Source organism: Numida meleagris, chromosome 3 (genome assembly GCF_002078875.1).
Source record: "Numida meleagris isolate 19003 breed g44 Domestic line chromosome 3, NumMel1.0, whole genome shotgun sequence".
Lineage (NCBI taxonomy): Eukaryota > Metazoa > Chordata > Aves > Galliformes > Numididae > Numida > Numida meleagris.
Genome location: NC_034411.1, coordinates 34,415,217 through 34,440,504, shown reverse-complemented (window position 1 = coordinate 34,440,504; position 25,288 = coordinate 34,415,217). Strand labels below are relative to the sequence as shown.

The window sequence follows — 25,288 nt, the reverse complement described above, 5'->3', positions numbered from 1 at the left end:
GTCTGTGGATTGAAAAAAACTTTGAAGAGAGCCAACTGAAGGGATTAATTCCACACACCATCACAGCAGTGTGTGCCCGTGAAAGGATTCATTTCACACATCATCGCTGCAGTGTATACTGAAGGACTCCCTTAAACACATTATACAACTTCACGCACTGGCAGTATGACCAAAAGGGGCTGTCTTTATTTTCTGTGCCTTATTTCTGTAATGACTTTTCTTATTCTTCTTCACACACAAAAATGGGAATGCCTTTGGCAAATAGCCAGTTTATTTGGTTGGTCTAAATTAGGTGAGGGCTCCCGATCTATTTATTCTGTACGTTATTTTTCTTTTTGAAGCCTCATGTCTGAGAGTGGGACATTTAGAGTTGGGGCATTGGGTACTCTGTTGAGCACTGCTGTATGCTTGCTGCAAGACTGGATATAAGAAGCTTCAGAGCTCTGTGCCTTAGTTTAGAGATTTCCCAGTTTAGATGTATCTTTTTTGTGTATGCATAGGCTTTGTGCAAGGAGCTGTCTGCAATTCTGAAATGTCACGGTCTCTGTCTCTCTGATGTTGCAGTACACTTCGAGTTCTTCTGGAGGAGAGAGCTCTTGTGAGGAGGGCAGGATGCGGCGGCCAACCCAGCTGAGACCTTTCCATTCTAGAAACACCGTTGACCCAGACTTCCCTATTTTGCATTTATCAAGTGATCCTGATTATTCATCCAGCAGTGAGCAGTCCTGTGACACGGTGATTTATGTTGGCCCCAATGGCACTGCCCTTTCTGATAAGGAACTGACAGATAATGAAGGTCCCCCTGACTTTGTTCCCATAGTTCCTGCACTGCAGAAGACCAAAAATGAGGGCAGGCTGGAGGAAGGTAGTGAATCAGGGCCGAGCACATCTGAAAGAGATTGCCTGAAGTGCAACACCTTTGCAGAGCTCCAGGAGAGGCTGGATTGCATAGATGGCAGTGAAGAGACCAACAAATTTCCCTTTGAAGAGATGCCTGCTCAATTTAGCTCAGACCAGATGTCTAAGTGCTCTGTCTCAAGCCAACTGGCAGAGCTTAGTCACTTACCAGAGTCAGATAAGGAAGATATGATGCCAGAATGTCAGCATCCTGATAGAGAAGCCAAGGAAAATATAAATGCAACCCCCAGCAAAACTAAGAGAAATCACTCCCCCATTCCTTCTGGAGCGCATACTAATATTTCAACTCCTTCTTCTCCCAGGAGTGTAACAGGCAGCTCTAGCAAAGAGCTTAGCTCTTGCCAGTTAGCACACAGTACCAGCTTGCAGAGCAGCAGAGAAGGTCTCAACACCTGTGGCTTTGTGGAAGGGAAACCAAGGCCAATGGGTTCGCCCCGGCTTGGCATTGCGAGCCTCTCCAAGACATCTGAATACAAGCCACCAACTTCTCCTTCCCAGAGGTGCAAGGTCTATACACAGAAAGGAGTTCTTCCCAGCACCACACCCCCACCAGCTACCCTGAGTAAGGACACTGAGATGGCATCAACTGAATCTTTGTTACAGCCAGAAATCCGGACCCCACCTGCGGGAATGAGCCCTCAGATCATGAAGAAGTCTGTGTCTTCCAGCAATGGGGATTTTGTAGAGACAATTCTCAATGAAGATCAGCAACAAAGCCATTCTCCTGAATCCAAGAAGGAGATTCTGAGCACCACTATGGTGACTGTGCAGCAGCCGCTGGAACTGAATGGAGAGGACGAGCTGGTGTTCACCCTTGTAGAAGAGCTAACCATTAGTGGGGTCCTTGACAATGGGCGCCCAACCAGTATCATCAGTTTTAACAGTGACTGCTCTGTGCAGGCTTTGGCCTCTGGGTCTAGGCCAGTCAGTATTATCAGCAGCATATCTGAAGATCTTGAATGTTACTCCAGTGCAGCTCCTGTGTCTGAGGTCAGCATCACACAGTTCCTTCCACTTCCAAAGTTGGGCCTGGATGACAAGTCCCAGGATGATGGCAGCAGACGCTCATCTATCAGCTCATGGTTGAGTGAAATGAGCACAGGGAGTGATGGTGAACAGTCATGCCACAGTTTCATTGCCCAGGCATGCTATGGGCATGGAGAAGCAATGGCAGAACCTCCTGTCTCTGAGTTTGCAAGCACCGTACAAAGTGCCAGCATGATTTGTGTAGGTGACAAACAGAAGCCAGTGACAGACAACATGCTTATATTGTCAGAAATGGGGGAGGAAGCTTTCAGTAAAGTGCCACCCATCAAAGGCTGTAAAATATCAGCTCTAGGGAAAACTACTGTCACAATTAAAAACACTGCAAATCTCAGCAGCTGTGAGGGCTACTTCCCAATGAAGACAAACATTACTGTTTATCCATGTATTGCTGTTAATTCCTTCAAAGCACAAGACACTGATGATGCTGTATCGGCAGTAAGTGCAGATCCAAAGGTTGCTCACCCCCATGAGGGAAAAGAACCTAATGCTAAGAAGGATATCAAATTTGAAGATCCATGGCTGAAGAGAGAAGATGATGTAAAAAATGACAGCTCTGGGAACACTGATGGGTCGAGGTCTGACATGACCACAGTTTCAGCCAAACCTGAGCAGAACACAAAGCAGTCCTCAGCAGACAGGTTTAGCATCAGCAGCAGTGGAGACGCCTCTGTCTCCCCAGGATGTGACAGTCTGAAGAGGATTGTGGACGGATGTGAGATGGCAGCATCTGGCTCTGCAACCCAAAGTCCCGTTCATTCCTGTGATGGCTTGAAGGGCGGCAGCCTCCCTCGAGGGCTCCCAAAAGCAAGCAAGCCAGAAGAGCCTGACAGTCACCTCCATTCTGCTGCCTCTGACAGCAATGGAGTTGTTTCTCCTGCCCACGCCCAATTTTCTAAGGCCAGCCTAGACAAAAAAATGGCCTCTCCCAAACACTGTGTCCTCACTCGCCCCAAAGGGAACCCTCCTCTGCCTCCAGTGAGAAAGTCAAGTTTGGATCAGAAGAACAGAGCCAGCCCCCAGCACAGTGCTGCCAGCAGCACCACCAGCAGTCCCTCTGGCCAGCCCGCGCCCTTCCTGGCCAGCTTCCCCGAGGAGCTGAATGCCAAACCAAAGGGCCCTGGCATTGACAACAGCAGCAACAACAGCAGCAGCAAGCTGTTCAGTGCCAAGCTGGAGCAGCTCGCCAGCAGGACCAACTCCCTTGGGAGGTCCACAGGAAGTCACTATGAGTGTCTGTCTCTGGAAAGAGCAGAAAGCCTGTCCTCTGTGAACTCCAAAATGAACCCTGGCAAAGACACCACCATGCCTAGGACTGGAAGGAGCGTCAGCCGCAGTGTCATGTCCTCACCAACCAACTCAGCTCTCTCCCAGTCTGCAGGAGCCTCGCCAAAAGCCGGACAGTCAAAGATCTCTGCAGTCAGCAAGCTCCTGTTGGCAAGTCCCAAGGCCCGAAGCCTGTCTGCCTCTGCTACCAAAACGCTCAGCTTTTCGACCAAGTCTCTGCCTCAGTCTGTTGGGCAGAGCTCCAGTTTGCCTCCAAGCGGGAAGAATATGTCCTGGTCAACACAATCCCTCAGCAGAAACCGAGGCTCTAGCCTTGCTTCTAAATTGCCCCTTCGGGCTGTCAATGGACGGATTTCAGAGCTGCTCCAAGGCAGTGCCAGCTCCAGAGGCTTGCAGCTGCGAGGAAACGTAGAAGCAGATGAGCGTAGTGGCCTTCATGGAGAGGAGAAACCGACAGTTCACGTGCTGCCATCCCCTTACAGCAAGATCACGCCTCCCAGGAAACCTCATCGCTGCAGCAGTGGTCATGGGAGTGACAACAGCAGTGTCCTGAGCGGGGAGCTGCCCCCTGCCATGGGGAAGACTGCCCTGTTCTACCACAGCGGGGGCAGCAGCGGCTACGAGAGCATGATGAGGGACAGCGAGGCAACAGGGAGTGCCTCTTCTGCACAAGACTCCATGAGCGAGAACAGCAGCTCCGCCAGTGGCAGGTGCCGGAGTCTCAAAACTCCAAAGAAACGATCAACCACAGGTAAGCTTGAAGTGGTGTGAAAGGGGAACACAGACCAAAGCAGCTAACTGCTTCGTAGTGGGGATGAAGATGGGCTAGATCAGTGCCAACTGTGTTTGCAGCAGAGGTGAGAGGCCAGGGTAAGTGTCCCAGGCCTTGAGCTTCTTCCGAGCAATGTGCACAATTATCTATGTTTGCATTGCCTATGCAGTGGAGTCTCCCTCCTACCCATTATTACCCACTTATCTCTACAGTTGTTTCATGTTGCTAGTGGCTGTTGCAATCAAGTATTTATTTATACAAATATTCTTCTGATTCCAAAAAGATGCCTTTGCAAGGTGGTGCACTTTTTAATCAGATAGCAAGAGCCTGCTGGTCCATGCCAGGAGTCCACACTGTTGCAGCTTATACATCTCACCAGGACACTAGAGTTTCATAGGTTTGCAGGAAAGGATGAGTAACATCCATTAGCTGGTCACCTCACCCTTTTTTCTGGGTGCTGTTTACCCAGCCAGAAGTGTAAGTCTCACTTAACTTCCTTTTTTAAAAAATGTGTATACATACTAGAACTGGTATGTACCAATATTTAAAATATTGGTGGCTGCTTACCCTGCAGTAGCTCTGACTGCAGAAATGTATAATTCTCACAGAGTTCCTAATTCACCAGCCATTCCCACTCACTGGGTTACTTATCTCTGGGATTCATTTAGAGTGAATGAAGTGAGTGATGCATTTCCCTCTCTTTCCTTCTGCTTTTGCTGCAGTAGCAGGAAAAACATGTGCCACACAGATGTGAACACAATAGATACTGCAATTAAAACCATATTCACAGGCGCACATCTGATAATACCTGTTCAGAGGAGACATCTGAAAGTCACCCTACATTGTGCAAGCAAAGGCCAAATGATGAAATAATCTTCCTGATGTTAACTTTGCATCCTATGAGAAAGACTCTTCTATCCCTTCTGCATAATGGCTCCTTTCAAATATAAACTTTTTAATGGTAACTTGCAAGAGAAAGAAGGATGATTTTGTATATTGTGGAAAAGGAATCCAAAGCTGACCACACGGAATGCATTTCTGGGAATGTACTGTCAACTGGGTTGTGTGTTGTGGAGAAGCTGCTGATGTGATACAGACTTTTTCCATGGGACATATGCTTTTCTTTGGATTCTGTAGCAAAAGTTGAGTCTTTTGCTTTCCTGTTGCTTTGGTAGTGAGACAGTTAAAGGCATCCAGTAACCATTCTTGAGAGAAGTCCATCTGCAGTAGTCTCTGCAAGGGTCACTTTCCCTTTCTTCACTTTAGGCCACAGTTGGTGAATTTCAACAAAATTTGAACCAGGAATAGATGCAAAAAAATCAATTTCTGTGAAAGCAGAGCAGCTGTGCAGGTGAGGGAAAGCACAGAAAACTGTAGTGTAGGTTCATCCATATCAAACACAAGAGACTGTCCTCACTCCCTTGGATCTAGCCAGCTTTGATCTTACCTGGCCGAGCAGTGGCAATGCTTTGTCGTGCAGTGCAGATATGCAAAGGTAGTCAAGCAGGAAGCTTTCCTTAGCAAGGAACATGGACAGTCTCAGCTTTGCCACTTTTATACTGCTAAGTAAAATCCGACCTTTTTCACCAAGTACAGCTCTCTCTCTGACTGACAATGTATGTGTTAAGTCTAATTTCTTTTGTGACTTAGTTCCTCTCTCCCTTGTCAGCAATGTTGCAGGTGCTTACCATTGCTAGATTGTAACCTCTGTGATGGAGCATTTTCTGCGCAGAGCCAACATCCCTGCAAGATGCCTACCCTGGTAGGCTCAGCAAAATGTGGCATGTTGACATCCCTCAAAGTATGTGCAAAGCTTCTCTCTTAATTGAGTCTGTCACCTGACGTGGAGAGTTTGCAAGCGTGTTATTTTTGTTATTTTACCTTTGAGAGTGATTCCCTATATCTGCAAGTAATTCCTATATTGTTTTGAGTTGTGTTTGTAAGAGCAACCCGTTTTTTTTAATGCAAATGGAAAAAAAAGTTCTTTATTACTTTCCATATCTGTAGCAGCAAACTACTGCCCAGAAATTCATAATACTTCACTTTCTTGTAACCCAGCTCCAGTTTGAATTTCATCCTGCGGCAGTAACATCATAATTCTGTTTTGATGTGTTTGATAATAGTACAATTTTTCACATGTCAGCAGATTTATGATGACATAAAATCGGGATTATTACCTCAATGCAGGAGAACATGAAGGAGGATCTGAGATATAAGGAAGAATAGAGTTATTCACAAACATATTTTTATGGCATAATAAACAAAAAAATATGCAAAGGTTTGCAATCTTTTATCCTCCGTAATTTCTCCTGTCTGTAAGTCCGTTCTCATCTGAGTGATCTCTCTCAAGGAACACTTTTTAATGAAAAAGATAGCATACAAAGGTTCTGTGCTCTTGAAAGATGGATATTATTTTAATACATAGTGTCAAGAGCATTGGACCTTTCCTGATTTGCAGTCACAGATCCACTGTGCTGTAATGGATATGGCACTATAGATATGCTCATTTCAGGTCAGGCAACCTTGTCCACTTTATTTATGATTATTATTAGCAGAAATGCTAGCTGTCAGACATGATCATCATGAATCAGCCCAAGGCCCCTTTAAGAGGAGCTATAAAGAGTCTTTAGCAGAATCACCAGCAGCCCTGTCAGATCTCACAATTACTTTTGAAGTTCTGACACATTGGGGAGACATCATTTTTTTCTTCAGATTAAGATCTTGTCTTTCAGTGCTTTTAAGTGCATTATTTTTATGTGTAGGTGCTTCTGCGCTGATTGTCATACATGAAGCATCAGACCTACATTGACAGCTTTTGAAAGATAAAGCTAGGTGATATTCCCTTCAGTGTAGCCTTGGGTTAAATTTTGGGCTCTACATGGGTACATGTACAATTCACAGACAGCCCAGTGCTGCGTGAACAAAAGCAAAAAATAATAAACAATTATTAGCCCCTTACATTCTGATATCTACTGAAAATAATGTGATTATATCATGAACCACTGAAGTCTTCCCCCTGAAGTAACCTTTTCTTTTCGTAAACATTTCTGTCTTTGTAGCATTTAACATTGGTCCTATAATGCAGCATCAGCAGATATTGCCCTAAAGTGACTACTTATGGCAAGAACAGAGCTATTTAGCCCTGATACATCGCTGTACATTTGAGAGCTTTGTGTGGCCACCCTTTAATCTACCTTGTGTTGTACATGTTACTCTAGACTCTATTTTACAGGTGCAGAAATCAAGGCAGAGATCCTTACTGACTTGCCCGATGCCTCCACTAAGTGAGAGCCAGATCTAGGATTAAATTGCAGGCACCCTTGACTTCTAACCTCAACCCTGACTGACTTGACTGCACATCTTCCCTTGCCCTTGCCGGGCAGTGGAGAGGAGGGTTTTATCTGTTGTTTTCTTTTTGTGGCAGTCCCTCCCTCCTCTCAGTTCACATGCATCTGTGCAACTGTGTTTGCTCCCATTTCTTTGCTTACTCTGTTAGTGTTTTCCCTGTAGGAAACAAGCCGCATCTCAGCCATTTTCCTGGCTCTGACTCCAGTCTCTCTCTCGGGAGGGCAATGCTGTCTTGAGCAGAGCGCTGAAGTGTTACAGTGTAGTCATCACTAGCACCAATTATATATTATTTTTTAATACCTCAGAAATTTCAAGTGCATTGGCCTCCTGCTGCTCTATGGAAGGGCAATGACAAGGATGCTTTTATAGCACAAACTCTCTTATGTCATCAGGAAGTGCATTCAGGCTTAACTCCATTTTAACCAAGCTGTATTTGTACCCTGGGAACACAACAGGAATGAGCAGGAGGCAGGCAGAGCGGCAGGGAAGGACTTGCTAGATCTACGTTGTGTTCTCAACGGTGCTGCTGGTTCGCTCTGTCACCTTGGGCAGTCCGTGTAATGTCTGTTGTCTCTAACCAGCTCACAAAACTAGATCATGGTCTTGTGGAAAAGCTCTCAATGCAAAACAGGGGTGGGTGATTTCATCCATGCAGCATTGCTGCTGCTTCCAGGTGTGTGATCCCATCAGCTCTAAGCTAGCAGCAGTCTAAGAGCCCAGGCTGTAATTAGGTTTACCCAGCATAGCCAGGCCATTTGCATTCCCATGCGATGTGCTCGAATGCTTTGCTCCAGCATTTTGCCCTGTCTTACAGAAGATTCAGGACTGCCACATCTGCCAGGAGGCGTCCCCTGGGGATGGCAGAATGGGAGGGGCTCTGAGACAACGTGTTACAAGATAAAGCTTTTGGTGGAAAAGGTAGGGATGTTCCCGAGGCTGTTTGCTTTGCTGTTCCTTTTGGGAGCAGGCTCAGGTGCATGAGGGAGCCACAGTACACCTGACATGCGGTGAGGCACAGGGGCTGTCATGTGTCATTGCCTGCAGCACTCTGCTGAGCTCAAAGCCTCCTCTGCCAGGGTGGGTCTCCTCTTTAATTTCTGTGCCCTCCAGTTGAGGTTTGTCAGAGCTGAGCCTGAGCCTGACTGATGGTGACAGGGTGAGGCATGCAAGGCTGTGCTCTGTGGCCAGGCAGGCCAGGGGAGCAGCTGGCATGCAGTGCAATGTGGTAGTGACGGTCATAGACATGGGAGGAAGAGGTGACTCGCTTGGGAAGGAGGCACTGCCAAAAATAGTCAAGACCCAGGGGAGAGAGTCCTGGTAAAAGGGTTTCCATGTTGGGTTGCTCTGGGCCCGTTTAGCCTTCCTGAACACTGAGTATCACAGAACACTGGGAAACAAAAAATCAAGAGATGCTGTTGTTGGGAAGGCCAAGTCTGAACAAGACTGTGGAAAGCCAAGGTCTCCAAATGCTGACTTCCAGATGTTTGAACGTGTGCTCTGAGCTGCAGTTAGTTGTGTTTCTCAGCATTTGCAGGACCATGCTCCTACCTGTCTGGTATAGGATTTGCCTGTGTATGTGTCTGTGCTTTAATCTTCTTTGCACAGGGAACCTGTCTGCCTATAGATAATTAAAGTTTCTTGCTGCAGCAGTTTATTGCTTTTGCAGTAAAGTTTCATGACTCCTTGCGGCTTTTTCGCAGTTCTCAGTTTTGCTACCAAAGTAGAACAAATTGCTACATGATTTTAAACACTTTCATAAAAAGACAGACTGTTAAGACATGACAATAATTATCTGCAATTAGAGTGCCTGTTTTGCTCTTACCTCTGTGCTCTGGATTTCACTGCTGGGTTGATTTTAAAGATGGAGATTTCAAGGTTCCTGGAAAGCCCCGATAACTCCATATTCACACACATTGCCTCTCTGGAAGCACTCAGCCCAGTCCACAAAAGCAGCAGAAAAAGCCAGAGGCTGAATTTGGGGGCTGTAAATTTTGAAAGTCCATCTCCAACCACTGTTACAAAGCAGCATGTTTTGAAACATGGCCAAAATGATAATGCTGAAACAGAACGCCAACAAAAAGAATCTGAGCTTTTTTTTTGCTGAATCCAAGTGAAAAGGAATTTGGTTCATGTTTAGACTGCCTAAGGCACTGTGTGGGGAGCGGAAAACTGCCCTTTGTATCACAAAGCTATAGGGCATCTCCAGCATTTCCACTTTAACTTGCTTACAATTGACGATAGCTAATTGATATCCTGCATTATTCCCTTACCATGACAAAGCATGTTAGAGCCATACAGCAAGATGCTGTTTGCTTGCAGGTGACCCCTTTATGCATATGACTGCTGGCTGGGAGAGCGGAGGGAGGGGCAGTGAGGGGCAGTGAGGGCTTCAGCTCCACTTTTTTTTTGTTCATTAAAACAACAGCATTGATTTTCCCAGGTCAGTGCGAGGCCATTTCATGCAGCAAATCTGTGTTGAAAGGGATCAGAGTAATCATTTTTTACACGCTTGACTACTGCATGCCAGCACTGAGCTTTCAGCCACATGAACATAGGAATGATTTAATAGAGGAAATGGCAGCAGGCTATTGTGCACAGCGGAGGCTCCATGTAACATGCATGACTGAGTCGCATGCCATTAGGCCGAGTGTAAATAAAACCTGCTCCTTACACTGCCACAGAATTAGCTCATAGGAATGCCTCTACCACTGTCTCATCATGATCTAACACTGGGGCTGCAGAGCCCTTTCCTCCTCCATCTTCTGTCTTTGCTGGCCAAGCCACTAGCAGCACAATATTTAGCGCAGTACTGCAGTAACAGTAACCAGCTCCTTAAATAACACCCCAATGCTGAGAAATTGACAAACCAAAATGCAGATCAAAGGGAGATAGATAAAGATGTAGAAGAGACTCTGGTTGTTTTCTTTTTTGCTAGGGATTGCGGGCGCTGAAAGCGCAGCCCCCGTGATGTACGTCTTCCCTGGAGCGTCTCCCAGATTACTTGTCAACCTGCCACGCTGCAGGAGGGCTGCTTCCTCATCTGGTTTCAGCAGTGCTCATTCACCAGCTCTAAACTGCCCTGAAAGGCTCCTTTTAAAGTGAGATGGTAATTCAAGAAATATGGTTAAAAATGAACAGGATGGGTAGAAAAAGAATATAGGCTGTACCTCAGCATGTTCCTTATACATTATAGAAGCTCCTTAGATATATAGAAGCAACATGTCTAGTATAGCTATGAATGGAAAATTATAAATAAGGGTTGCTTTATTCCTGCATACAGCAAGCAGTTCTTTCGAGCCCCAAGTGCCCTTGTACTTCTTACTGATTTGCAACAGTAGGATTGCATGTAAGCCAACACAGAATAAGGCCTGAATTATTTTACAGGGAGGCAGTCGTAGAAGACTCTATTCTTAATGATAAATCCCACTGGCGTTTCTTGCTCCAGTTCTTCAGGTGCAATCTGAGTTGCCAGGATGAGCAAATGCAGTTTAGATTTTCTGGCAATAAATGCCAGGATTCTTTACTGGTTGTATTACTAACCTCAAGCTGGGCACCCTAAATATTTCTGATGAAGCCTCCATGCCATCACAGGAACTTTCCACTAGAAGGCATTGGCAATGTCTTGAGGAACTGGGAGAGGATCTTAGCATTGCACGTATTGTGTGAAAATCCAAGGAGGACTGAGTAGCTGTTCCCTTCACTGAGGAAAGGGCACTGTAAAATAAACTAGGAGGAGGGAGGTCAAGGGAAATGGGAGGAGTTGGTTCAGTCATGGATAATTGCCCATGAGGGCAGACCCTGTAGGAAACGGGAAGGAGAGAAGTCAGCACAGCATCTTCAGCTGAAACAAAGCAGCGGCCCTGCTGTTGGACAGGGAGGAGCAGCAGGGGGAACAGACAAATAATCGTTGCCAGTCAGCAAACAATGTGGTGTTACACTGGAGGTTGGTGCTATTGTTCCTTGGAAATGAAGCCACAGAAGGAGTGGTGTTGGCTTAGGGGTGCTGCTCTCCTTAGCCAAGATTAGGTTTTTGTAATCACCTTCAGTTTGTATGGACTTTCTAGTGAGAAAAACAACAAAATGCTGAAAAAGATCTGCACACAAAGGCAGTTTTACCTCCAAAAACATTTAATGCAGTGAGAATTGCTTTGGCTGTGCATCCTGCCTTTAAGATCACAGTATAAATTTCTAGAATTATGCGATATCAAATTACAGTTTCTGAAACAACTTGAAATTTCAGGGGCAGTGATTGTTTTGCATCCCATTCAGATGCATCCTGCTTCGAAGAGATATGCATCACGCTCCTTTTTGTGGGTATTTTGCATTTATACTTTTTGCATTTACCTTTTTAACAGAAAAGATGGTCTGACTGGAACATGTTCTTGGAAAGCAGTAGAAAGGGAACACCACAAAATACACAGTAGTTAAACAAAACTAGCTTTCTTAGGGGTTTTGCCGTGGTTAACAGATGCTTTCATGAGCACATACCCTTATGGAATTGGGAGTTTTGCTGAGGTCAGTGAGTCTTCTTATCCTTGAAGTTACCCTTCCACACTTAGCTAGCTTGGTCTGTGTTTCTAATACTTTAAAGGCAAAAGCTTCTCTGGACATATCTGTGCTGCAGTGTGTTTATCTTCAGTGCTGCTCTTCAGCCAGATCCACTTTCACACTGCACACATTCACTCCTCTGTTGCTCCTTTTATCTTAATTAAACCCTGTCCGGTCCTTGGCAGGGCTGAACCCGCCAGACCTTAACCAATTGCTCAAAGTAGAACAACTGATCTGCTGTATTCTATGCGTTTTCAGGGCTGTTTCACAGTGTCGTTATTTGTGCTGAAGCTAAGCTTGAGACGGTTTATTCTGGCTGTGAATAACTTCAAGCTAAGTGAAAAACATACTCTCCAAGACATATTCCTTTAATGTGTCGCATGACCATAAATGACAATGTCGTTACTGTGTACTGGGTTCATTTTACAGGGTTCCTTCCAGATCATTTCTGGCACAGGTTTCTCTTTCTAACCAGAATGCTGAATTGCACTCATGATGCGGGCAGGCAAGCTGCTTATTGCAGGGCTGGGACAGGGTAAGGGCTCCCCTTGGCTCCTGGCTTTGGGGTGCAGATAGAGGAGAGCTGCCCCATGCTGATGTGGCTCAGCACCCAGGCTGATCCCTGCGTGGAAGGAGGGGAGCAGTGCGCTGCCATTTCTGCACAGCGTTTTATTTATTGCACAGTCAAAACTGTGGAGTTCCTAACCCCATTGAGAGCTATAGATAAATATGAGGCTTCAAATGGGTATTTTCTATGTAAATGGAAAACTACATTCATTTTAGCAGTTGGTTGTCTCTCTGTGTTGATATGGATGAGGAAGCTGTCAGCTGGTCTGTGATACTGCTTAGGCTGTATCTCCTGGCTGATCCCAAATAATGCGAAATCAGAAAAAGCAGGGACTGAATGGAGAAGTCAGTGGCAGGAGTCTCCTGTCAGATGACACTGTCATTTTCTGTACCTGGACTGAAGAGCAGCCTATTGATCAGTGCATATTCTAAATAACTAGATTCAGTTTTGCCTCCCTGCGAACAGGCGATGCTTGGCCTGATGGTTCAGCCCCGTCCAACTGCCTGGCTGCAGCGGGGGCATAACCCACAGGCTGTGCAGACACGAAAAGCATGATGAGCTTACGTTAGCATATGTCTTGCTATGGCTGTGGTCTCTGCCTCTTCACCGAAGGATATGGCCCATTAGACAGTCTCATACTGGAGCCATCCTTCTAGACCCCAGGCTACTGGTTGTTGTTCAGCTAAATGGGTATGAATAGAAACTAAATGCAAAAACATTTACTGTAATTCATACTCCAGTGACATCTGTTTTGCTCTGCTCCAAGTAAGAGCCTGGTGGTGTCCTCATGGCAAGGTGAATCAGATTCATTCACATCTCCAGGGGAAACGTTGCCTCTAAAAGCTGAGGAGCAGCAAAGGAAGGAAAGAGATTGCTTTCACACTCAGACTACTCCTGTGAGAGGCCACAAACAAAACCTTGAAAAAAGTGCTTTTAGAAGTAGTTAGTGCCTAAATCCTTTTGGTCTCTAATGACATCTGAGATGAACTCAGTGCCATTCACAGCAAAGCAAGTAGAGGGCTGTTTTCCTAGGGGGGGGCTGAGCCTTTTGCAGGATCTCTTGCATGCAGCCAACAGTAATGGTGTGCCAGCCCATCTCACCTCCCTTCACACGCACAGCTGCTCTCACTCTTCAGTTGCCTCTCTCTGGCATCACTGATGAGAGTCACCCTTAGTACAGCAGTTTGTTGGTGCCTTCCCAAACCGCCTCTCTGTTGTTTTTGCCAATTGCTAGCTATGCTGACATTGACTTCCCTTGGTGTTACAAAAGGTCTAAAAAAACTTGTGCTTGCTAGTATTTGTGAGGCTTCATTTGTTCTGGCATGAGCTCATTTGCTGGGGTGCAGTTTGATTAGAAGCACGAATATGATGGATGTGATGGGATGGGCAGGTCAGGGCGGAGGCCATTTGGTACAAAACGGCTGCCTGACTTGGCTATGCTCTCCTTTTCTTGCATGGAGTTATTTTGGATGCACTGGAATAAAAGCTCTGTAGATTAAGTTTTTGGAGATACACAGCAAGACAGACAAGACAGACTGTTCTCCTCCATGTTAAAGCTAGCAATTACAGGTTAATTGCTGATTACTAACTGTTGGTTTCTAGCACAGACTGCTGCACTCACAAAACAATGATAGTTCACAAAGTCGTCAGCTGAGAAATAGACACCCATGAATGAAACCAAACGATACTGGATACTTGCAAATCCAAAAACTAAGCAACCAATGGATTAATTTTTTTTTTTTTTTTTTAGTTTTCATTGAAGCATGAAGTTGGCCAAACTTGTTGAAGCTATTTACATTCAAGTTTCAATGAGTGCAGTGCTATGAATTCCTTTAGATTATTTTATCTTGTTTTTAAAATAAAATCTGCATGATCATTCTGCATCCCCTCCCTTCTGGCATCAGTTTTGTTCTCGCAGCCAAGAGAGTCAGTTGATAGTTTCATTTAGACTTGCTGGCTTTGGCTTTTGTTTTTGTTGCTCCCATCCCCTGTATCCCTGATGTCTCCTAAGGGAGATGGTGCAGGACTTGTCGGCTACAAACCCTTTTATTTTGTCTGTAACCCAGCCACCGCTCTGACTAAACTGAGTAGGGAAATGTAACCAGTTGTTTTTCTTTTTTAGCGTGTGTCTGTTCTTTCTCCCAACAAACCATATGCTCAACTTCCCTACTGCTGCCATCAGGCCAGTGACGTGCTTTTTCTCCTTTGCTTTACCTGAGGCCCTCACTTGGCATCTCACATGGCAGATGCTTTCCATATGGCTAGGCTTTATCAACCATGGTAAATATTCTGCTATTGCAGTGCTCCCATCCGCTGTGCTGGTATCATAAAGCAGAGCTATCGACACAGACACAGTGACTAACCCTTCTGCCAGTCAGTTATTACTGCTGCTGTCTTGCCCTTCACCAGTGCGAGGGTATGCATGTAAGTGAGGAACGTTTTAGAAAAATACCATATTGAACAGAAACAAGGCTAATTCAATTCTGTGGCAATTGCTGAGATTGGACATACATACTGCAGGCATTTTGTCCTTGCTAGTGGTTTTACTGTCCTAGCCGCTCTAGAGTGGTGTTGTGCCAAGGACTAAGTGGTGCCCTAGTAGTTCCTGCGTAGTAGAGGAACTTGGGCATCAAAGTGCTTTTTCATGGTATTAGAAAAAAACAACGACGAAAAAAAACACGACCACACCTCCCCTAGAGATGGGCTATGGAGAGGCTGGCTGATGCTTGTTCGCAGGCTGTAAAAGCCAGTACCAGTGAAGAGAGAGGAAAGCAAAGCCAGACTAGATATCACCTGCTGCTCTGGCCTTTCATCAGTATACCTGTACACACCGAGACCTGAGCTAACAGAAGCAGACGTGACCTCCAGAATCTGTATGGTGCATTGATCTGAGGATCTGAGATTTGATCTGAGGATCAAATCTAACTGCGCTAACACAACGTGGCAATTTCTGCATTTGCAGGCTCACAGAGACGGAGGCTTATTCCAGCTTTATCGCTTGACACCGCTTCCCCAGCAAGGAAGCCTGCCAACAGCCCTGGGGTCCGCTGGGTGGATGGGCCCCTGAGAAGTGCACAGAGGGGGCTGGGGGAGCCCTTTGAGATCAAAGTCTATGAGATAGATGATGTGGAGAGACTCCAGCGGCGACGAGGAGGAGACAGCAAGGTGAGTGAGATCCTTATGTGCTCTCTGTCTCCTCTTGGAGAGAGGAATTCAGATTGGAAGTGCAATTCATAGGAAAGCAATCAGAACTGTGTACTATTGTACATAGTTAATTCAACTGGCATCAATACCTGTGTCTCATTTAAAAGCAGTTGTAACTCAAGTTATGCCTTTTTCAGTAGCAACTAACAGACATTGGTCTCTTATATTTTTGCCTTTGCTAATAGTCTTGGTGGCTCATGTGCTCCAGCAACTCTTCACATCTATCTTTGAGCAAAGCAGTGGTGCCACAAGTGCTTTGATGATATTGTTTCCAGGATAGCTAATTTCTTCTCACTAACAAAGCTTCTCCTACCAACCTCACCCCTCAGAACTTAGAAGAAGTTGGAGAATTGTAAAGATCAGCTCTTGATAAGCATAATTATGAAAACTATCTGAAGAAGTTGGTGTTTTTACAGTAACTGTGTATACAAGTTTTACTGTTACTTTAAGGGATTTTTCCTTCCTAGGCTTCTGTCACTCAGTTAGGTTGTTCATGTCACACAAGCAGATTCCCCTGCAGAAGAGAAGACAGAGCAGTGTTGAGCCTCTCACACAGGCTTGGAGGAGTTTAATACTGATAGTGGGGCTGCCCTCACCCTGGTAACGATAGCCAGCTCTCACTGTGGATTCACTTCCTGCACATCTTGATGGCTGCCACCACTCAGAAGTCATATGAAGCCAAGAGAAGTGCATCCAGACAGCACTGCAGCCTGTGCTGTTATGGTGCCCCTTGTCTTGACAGAAGATGTATCTTCATTATTAATGATTATGAATTGATAGAACTTTTCACACCACCGCAGTCCTTTTGTTTAAGAATGTTTTGAATTTGATATTGCTACCAGTTTTCTTATTTAATGATGTGACTACTGCATTTCTTATGCACCAAGCAGTGATATACTTAGGATTTTAATGCACCAAGCAGTGGATTTCCTTCTCCCAAGAGCTTAGTTTTTCCATAGCCAAACTTCTGTTGACAAAAAACAGAAATGTTTTGCTACAGTTAATCTGATTTCAAGATGCTGTGTGGTGTTAATTATTATGGCTTATTATTAAATATCATTGCAAAGACTCCAAAGCTCACTGATTGAAAACATCAAAATAATAATAAGAAAAAAAACCAATAAAAATAAAACAGATGATAGATTATTTTGTGCAGTAATTCATATGCTTCCAGAGTAAACGTCTCACTGTTAGTATTATTGATTGGAAGATCATTTTGCTGAATGGATCTGGGTATTTCTTCTTCCTCTTCACTTGTTCCTTCCCTGCTCATTTTTCCTGGTTGGCAGGATGTGATATGTTTCAATGCCAAGCTGAAGATCTTGGAGCATCGCCAGCAGAGAATTGCTGAGGTCAAGGCCAAGTACGAGTGGTTAATGAGGGAACTGGAGGTGACCAAACAGTACCTGATGCTGGATCCTAATAAATGGCTCAGTGAATGTAAGAATGTTGTTTATTGCTTGAACTTGTAGGTTTCCTTTTCTATATTTCACTGTGAGGAAGGAGAGTAGAAAGATTTGCTAAGAATGAGATGTGAGCTACTGTGTTTGTAGACTGAAATGAGCTGGCATCTGACCTACAGACAAAATTTAGATTGACTGTATTTCTAGAACTATTCCCAATAATTCTTACTAAATCTTGATGGTAGAACTGAACAATCCTTTTTGCCTGAGAGATGAATGTTAAAATGGTACAGCATTGTAATGGTGAATATTGCCATTGGTAGATTATTGTTCACACATTTCAGTCCACAGATTCTGAAAATGAGTTTTTACTTATTTTTCGTCCTCAGATCACTGAGACATATGAGCAATATTATAAAATCTGCTCTTCTACCACAAAATAACACTGCAGAGCAAACTTGTCCCTTGGCACCAGTGGGCTTACATGAAGAATAAATTTGGCCTATTTTTCATAACTGTAGATGTCAGACCTTAAAGGGCATTCCCATTGAGATGCAGAAGAACCTCAACACCTTGAAGGAAAAAGATAAAAAGTGTACTGCTGTAACTGTACAGCATTTTTTAGTGTTAGTGAACAGATTAACTCATGTCAAAGAGTTCTCAAAAAAAATAATTCAAAGTGGCTTTTTTAATGATAATTGCATGGGGTAAAAGGGGGTTGGGTGCTGTGTCCTAACTCTTTCCTTGACAACTGTCATAAATTAACACTAGATTGGTACACCCTACAAAACAACCACAATATAAGGCAAAAGAGACAGTTAAAGCCCAGAGATTTGCTGTACATTGCCATCCGCTTATTGATGTGTGACGCCTTTGCTTCTGATTCCAGTGTGAGAAATACAGGAAGCCTCAAGGATAGCACAGACCGCAGAGCTTAGATGAGATGCGAAGCATTGGCTAAGATCACATAGTTGCCACTGAATTTCCACAGAAGCAGCTGCCAGCTGCCTGACAGCAAAAGGGAACCTATGGTAGTGTGATTGATGTACACACCTTCCCTTAGCACTCTTGGACAAGCTAGTGAGAATTGCCTGGAATAGGGAGAGGTGTGAGGAGCAAGGAAGTTGGAGGATGGTTTCTAACTCTGCGTTATGAATTCAGCAGAGAACTTGTCCTTCCAGGGCTGAGCACTTTCATAAATCCCTTTTTTTGGTCAGAAGAATGCATGGTAATTAAGCAAGCTCTGAATGGAAACGATTAAAATCAATTGAAACAATTAAAATCACTTGGCCAGTTCAACCTGTGGGTTCCTTGTGGGAGCAAATGTTAACCTTAAGCCCGCAGGCATTTTGTGCCCTGGTTTCCTCACAGTGAGCCATGTGGTTGCTGGAGGGGTAATTCTGTTGGCTTTTCCGAGGGAAAGATGGAGTGTGGCAAAACTCAAGTGCAGCACTGGAGAGGATGGCAGAGCATGTCACTCAAGAAAGTATTCAGTGTAATCTCAACAGTATTTTTCACTGACGAGCCATTTTAATAGCCATTAACTAATAGACACAACTTTTAGTGAAAATGAGAAGCTAAAGATAACATTGTATACAGTCCTGATGTTCTCGAAGGCTTGAGTTAGATCCGTATCTCCCAGCGACTAGTACTGGATTTTGCATGCTTTTTCTATCTGTGTATTTTCTTCCCTACAGTTGATCTGGAGCAGGTATTTGAGCTGGATTCTCTGGAATACCTGGAGGCCCTGGAGTGTGTGACTGAACGTCTGGAAAACCGTGTCAACTTCTGCAAGGCTCATCTCATGATGATCACCTGTTTTGACATCACCTCTAGGCGCAGATAAAGAGCGAACCTCAAGAGAACTTCAATGCACATCTCTGCCATCCTCCTTTTCCCTTCTGAATAGCATCCCAAAGACAACAGAATGAGGATGAAGGTTGGAGTCAAGTCTCAACTGTGCGTATGAGAGATTTGCTTTACTATACAGAAGAGTAGTATTAAAAAATAACAGGACAAGCATGAAAAAATGGAGATAGAAGGATGTTGATTCTCTTAGCCTAAAAGAGCACTTTGAGGAACCTTTAAGGACATGTCTGTAAATAAGAACTGCTGGCAGAAGAGACTTCTTTCCCTGCATTAGCTGAGGGAGGAGGGAAGGCGGTTGTAGGACTTCCACTTGAGAGGTTCATTAGAAGAAATCCTATCCAGAAAGACTGTTCAAGTGCCTTGCAAATCTTTATTATCCAAACATTTATGTTCATACTTTCTTGTGTACAGATGGTGCTAGTCAAGAGATGAAAAAGGAAAAAAACAAAACACACTTTTGAAATGTACTTACAGCTTGTTTTTCTCTTGGTGTTTTCTCCTGTTTCAGACTTGCTGTTTCTAAGTAACTTGTGTTTGTAGAGATATTTCCTAATCAGTACAACATACGAATAAATGTTAACTGTCTTTTATTGTTAACAGAGTAAGGCCACTCAAAGAGAAATTAGCTTCCGAGATGACACATAAATATTTCTAGCAGTGAGAAGGGTTTGCTTATATGCTATTCTGTACAATCTTACGTGTTAGAGGCCACAGTAATTTTCCCAACCACTAGGTTCTGCAGTGTGTGAAGGAGGAGAGGTGACATTACAGTGAGGTAAGCTTCTTTTGCATTTGGTTTAACCCCCACAACTTGCTTTCTTTTTCATATATTTTTAGCTTTTTACTGGCTAGAGCTATGGATGAAGAGGTACTTTTATCCTAACACCTTTTTCCAGGGCTAATAACTCAATGGCAAATTACTCTTCAGGGTGAGGACTCTCATGCTTATTAGTCCAAAAATGAGTGATTTCTTTTGTCCTTCTTTCTTGATACCATGACTGATAAAATTTAACTTTGCTTTTTTTCTTTTCTAAGCAAATACCACTGCAAAACATGTTTTGTCAGCATCTGGTCCCTGGCCCAGACAAACCTGAAAGGTGCAGAGATGTGCAGGCTCTGTTAAGCTCAGCTAGTCCAGAAATAAGTAGGAGTCACGAGCGAGCAGATGTAGTAATTCAGGCATGTTGACTGTGATGTTTTCCTAATCAGCACTCCCTTATTTGAACTATGACAAAATTCACATTAACATCAATGGGTGACATCTTCTAGTGGGTGGCAACCTTGCTCATGGCAAGGGGGTTGGAACTGCATGATCTTTTAGTCCCTTCCAACCCAAAACATCCTATGATTCTGTGATTAAAAGGATGAGGGCCTGGGCCTCAGTGTACACCCAGATACTCTACTTGTTTGCATCTTTATCTATAAAACAGTATGTGGGGAGGAACATCCTTTGTGTTACTTAAAGAAGTGTGTGAAATTTGCATGCTAATTATGTATGAGCGTAAATAATTTTTTCCTGTATGGTTTTCTTCTTCTTTTATATTGAAATAAGTACTTTCTCAAAAAAATCCTCTCACATACCCTTGTGTGACCTTCCTGTTGGTTATCAGAAAGTAAGATCAGCATTTGACATATACTCAGTATGCATCAGTTCATCAATTTACTGTTCTTACATGTAGCTCTTTCTTTACCTGCATCATCATATTAATGCCATTTTACAATATGACAAGCACTAACTCCTGGTGGAAAAAATCCACAAAAATAATGAAGGATTTTTCTAGTGATCACCTTAAAAAAAAGATAGAAATAACATTTATATATTTTCTTCAAATTCTCTATAATGTATATTAACAAATCTTATTCCTTCTATGAGCCTTGTCACTGCATTTTGTAGAAAATCCTTCTTAGATTTCATAGTCTTATTTGGGGGTGAAAAACCAACATACATGAAAGTTCTTTCCTGTTCTATTTCACAGCATTTTCTTATCATGAATCTCATATTCACTAAAGACATAGGTCTGATTCTTTCCCTTTCTCAATACAAAAAACAAAACCAAAAAAAAAAAGAAAACAGTTCAATTTCTCTGGTTTGTTTCTCTTTGTAATGATTGTAGTGGCGCTTGTTCTGTTGGGGCATCTCTTCTCCATAGATCCCCATGATTTCAGTACAGTCCTACAGAGCCACTGCCTCTGCAGTTCTGTGCTGGAGGAAGACCTAGTACCTTTGGGATACGGAGCATGTCTTCTTTTGTGGATTCAGTCTTGCAGTCCCAGATTCATGCTGTCAGGTCACATACACATGAAAGAGGCTTTCCCAGCAGCTCCCATCTCTTACTCACCTGTGTCCACAGGTAGCCCTGTAGGCTTCCCAGGCTGTCACTTGTGTCTGCTCTGCTCCTCTTTCCCTCATTGGTCACTCCTCCACATTAGATTCCCCACTTCAATTATGCACAGGAAATTATGTGTTGCCTTCCTTAGGCTTAAGCATTTTCGAAAATCTCTTTATTAGAAAGCAGTCATTGGGCTAAATGGATGCATTATCTTTCCTCTGCTGAGAATTACCTGACCAAATGGATTATACCAAGGATGAATTTGGCATACCGAAAGTTATGTAGTGACTGAGCAGAATCACACTCCTCACAAATATTTTCTTTCTGAGGACTTACTTAATTATAATGGCCATTAACACTCCTATCGCGCACTAGCATTCATATCGTAAAATCAATAGTCATCTTTTCTTTTTGACTTTCTGTCGGTGCATTTCAAAATTTGTGACTATATTTTTGGGAATTGTGGTGGCTTAATGCATAAAAGGGAAGGTAAATTTGAGGAGATGTGACATCTGTGAAACATTTTCTTGGTTGAAATAGCTTTTTGCTTTAGAATTTATTTATTTTATTGTACTTAAAATATCTGCAAAACAGATAATTAAAAACATCACGACCATACTAAAATTGCTTTTAGTCTATAGTAGCCAGCATTTTACAGAAGACCCATACACTCCTGCAAGTCATCCCGGAAGTCGCATTCTTTTAGCAATTGCCAGTATAATGCTGCTTTTTTCCTGATTTCTTTGAAAGTCATCAAGTTACCCAACATACACAAGAGCGATGTGAATGGAGTCCTTAATTGTTTGCATATTCAGAAATCAATCTAATTTCTCTGGAACAGCTTTAGTGGGAAACAGCAATGTTAATGCAATTAGAAGGGAAGGTTAAATCTTTGTTCGCTGGTGTAACAGAGGACCACAGATCCTTATTATCATGTTCTGTAATGACTGCAGAGCAGCAGCCATTAGTCTGCATTACTATAGCTATGTTCAGGCTGACTGCTTGAGTAGTCTGGGCCTGACGCTGAAACCTTCCATCTTGAAAAAAACTTTTTGTGCTTGAACGTTATTTCTACAAGAGGCAGAGCTTGTTCTACAACCACAAATTCAGGTGAGACCCTAGATTTGGGAGTTCGGCTGCAATCTGAATTCACCCATCCCACTGTTCCTCACACTAGCGCTGGCAGTGGGCAGAAAGCCTGGGTCTTAGACCAGCAGCTCAGGAGCTCTGGCTCCCTTCAGCACATGGGAGAACCCTAATTCCTGGTGCATTTGTCATAGTTACCCGTGGCTTTTCTCCCACCATCCATGCCTTGTATTTGCTTCAGAATGACTTCTTGTCAATTCATTCAGACCTAAGCAATCAGAAGTATCATTTCATAGCAAGACAGGCAACAAACTGATACCCAAGCTGTCCTTCCTTAGCTCTTTACTATGTCTGTATGCTCACACAATAGACTTAGTCCTTTTAAAAATGTTTATCTCAATAATGTGGTTTGTCTTAAAATAGCACTACTATCCATAGCATGGGATTCAAATTTTATGACAGCTGAAGGAAATGTACTTTCTGACAAACACTGCCTTTTACAAATGTTCATGATTTTGTATTTTTTTGTGTGTGTGAGCTAAAAGTAATGATAAAACCAAAGGGCAGTATATACATACAGAGAAATGCATATGAGCGTAGCCTGAGGGAAACACCCCACACAAGTTTCTGTGAGGAGATTGCACAGCTGTTCACAAATGGCAGCAACACTGGTCCCCTGCTCCTCCAAGGTTTACCTTTAAAATCTTTCTCCTATCACTCACCAAGATGAAGCTGACTTATGCCACACTACAGGGAAAACTTACGCTTGAAACTCTTTTGAAGGCTTCCTTCAAAGGGCCTTTATTCCCGCTGTTCTTCAGCCTATAAAGCTAAGTTACTGCAGTTCCCATGCAGAGGCTGTCATTGAAATGTTAAGGCCTGTCAAAGTAATCCAAAAGAACCACTCTGTATTTCAGGGTGTCACAAGTTGAAGGCAAGATATCTCACAATCACCACTGTTAAAGACAACAATTTGTGCTTTTCCATGATGCATATACCCTGGGTACATCAATTCAAAGCCAGGACTCATAGCCCTGTATGAGATAAAGCTTTCTGTCAAGTCCTCATCATTCTAAAAATTGTAATTTGTAAGTTTCAGTGTTGCAGAGGGCTGCCTATAGCAAATGTTCTCATAAACCAGAGGTGTAGTGACCCCCTGCTGCCCATTCCTATGGGAGAATGTTCACAAAGCACCGGGGATGCACCAGCTCACTTCCAGAGGTCAAAGGATTTATATCACCGCATAATGATAGGAGTAAGAGATGGTACTATTTCTCAAATCCATGGATAGATGACATACCTTGCATAACCCTGATGGCCTTCTAGCCCTTGTTTTCTTACTCCACAGGCTTTTGTGTTGGTAACACCCAGCACTTTTTGGAGACAGAAGGCTGGATGTTGCTAGCTATTACAAGACTTGAAATAGGCTTTCAAGTAACTATGGCAAACAAAACTGTGAATGATTTGTCAGTGCAAAGGTAATAATCTCTAACTCTTGCATTTATTGTGTGCTCATCACAGGGTTATCTAAGCCTCCATACCTGCTCTTGGAAATTATAAACCATTTTATTATTGGCTTTATCTTTTCTTCTTTCTCCTTCTCAAGCAACTTTACTTAAAAAAAAATAGAAAAAAATAATTTTCCCTTGAAAATGTAGCACCCTTATCTTGACCCTATTGAAGTCGATATGAATTTTTCCACCAGCTTCACTGACAGCAGACTCAGTCTTACTTACTTATGCAGCATTTTGAAACTCATAAAGAGACTGACTGTTCTACAAAGAACAAGGTACTGAAAGTGAAATAATAACATCCATAATATTTCAAACCACCTTCAAAACTCACTCAGACAGGATAAAAATCCACAACCCAATCCATCTTACTTTGAGTGGTCCTACTTAAGTATTGAGCAAACTTTATAATAATGGTAATAAAATGGTGCTTGAGGCAGTTTCAGCTATATTACATATTCTCTATATACTATCAATATGGATGTATTCACCCCCTCCATTGTATATGTATGTGTGAATATTTACATATAGCACACATACATATATATATTTTATGTATGCATAGATGCTAACTTTTCTAAGTAAGTTTTACTTCTTTCCCTCTCATAGCTGAAACTGCTGGTTACTAACATCCACATCATATTCTATGTATGAAGGACATAATTTATTTGTAAACTCAGGATGTTCTTGTTTTATAGAGTTGCTTGTATTTTTTAATTTATTTACGCATCATGGTTGGAAATGCTGATCTAAGTGCTATGCATTGAAGTGTATGTTTGCTAAATTCATTTCACTCTGTCTGTGGCTATGTTCTTTCTCATTGTAACAATGGTATAAAATAGGGCTAAGGAGGAGACAAAATGATGGATACAGAACATACACTGGTCCCACCAGTGGGTGATTCCAGAAGAGGATGTATCAGTAGCATATATATATATTTTATCAACTAAATTTTATGGGAAAAAAAAAGAAAGAACAGCATGAGGACAAGTTCAAAATGTTGAACGTCACAGCCATTTCCAAGTTGGTCAACAAATGCATTGAGCCTTTTGCCATTAAAATTGTAAAGTTTATTGTTTGCTGGCTAAAAAAAATATCCCTATTGTGGTATCTGAGGTGTGAAACATTGTCAAAAATATGATGTCTGGAAAAAAAATCAAACTATAGTGGCATTAAATGTTTACTTTTATCTTACCGATATATCTGCCTTTTATCTTACCGATATATCTGCCTCCCCTTTCTATTTTGCTTTGGATAAGAACATTTATGAAATGGCAGAGAAGGTGCTTTTGACCTAACACAAGGTGATGTCCTGTTAGTGAGAGTGAATTAGATCAAACTTGAAACTGAAATACCCGAAGGGGTTCTACCAAGCAAGTATTCCTGAGAAGCAGATTTGC

The 25,288-nt window shown here is 43.0% G+C and overlaps 1 protein-coding gene across 2 annotated transcripts in view; it reads left to right on the top strand.

Annotated features, from left to right (window-relative positions):
* The window catches only part of KIF26B (kinesin family member 26B), a 295,598-nt gene extending 270,510 nt beyond the window's left edge, over positions 1-25,088 (top strand). For both annotated transcript variants that reach the window (XM_021391286.1, XM_021391287.1), the window contains 4 exons: positions 565-4,000; positions 15,448-15,650; positions 16,979-17,129; positions 18,790-25,088. In XM_021391286.1, the coding sequence (XP_021246961.1) occupies positions 565-4,000; positions 15,448-15,650; positions 16,979-17,129; positions 18,790-18,938 (3,939 nt within the window). In that variant the 3' untranslated portion in view covers positions 18,939-25,088. The remainder of the gene's footprint in view (positions 1-564; positions 4,001-15,447; positions 15,651-16,978; positions 17,130-18,789) is intronic.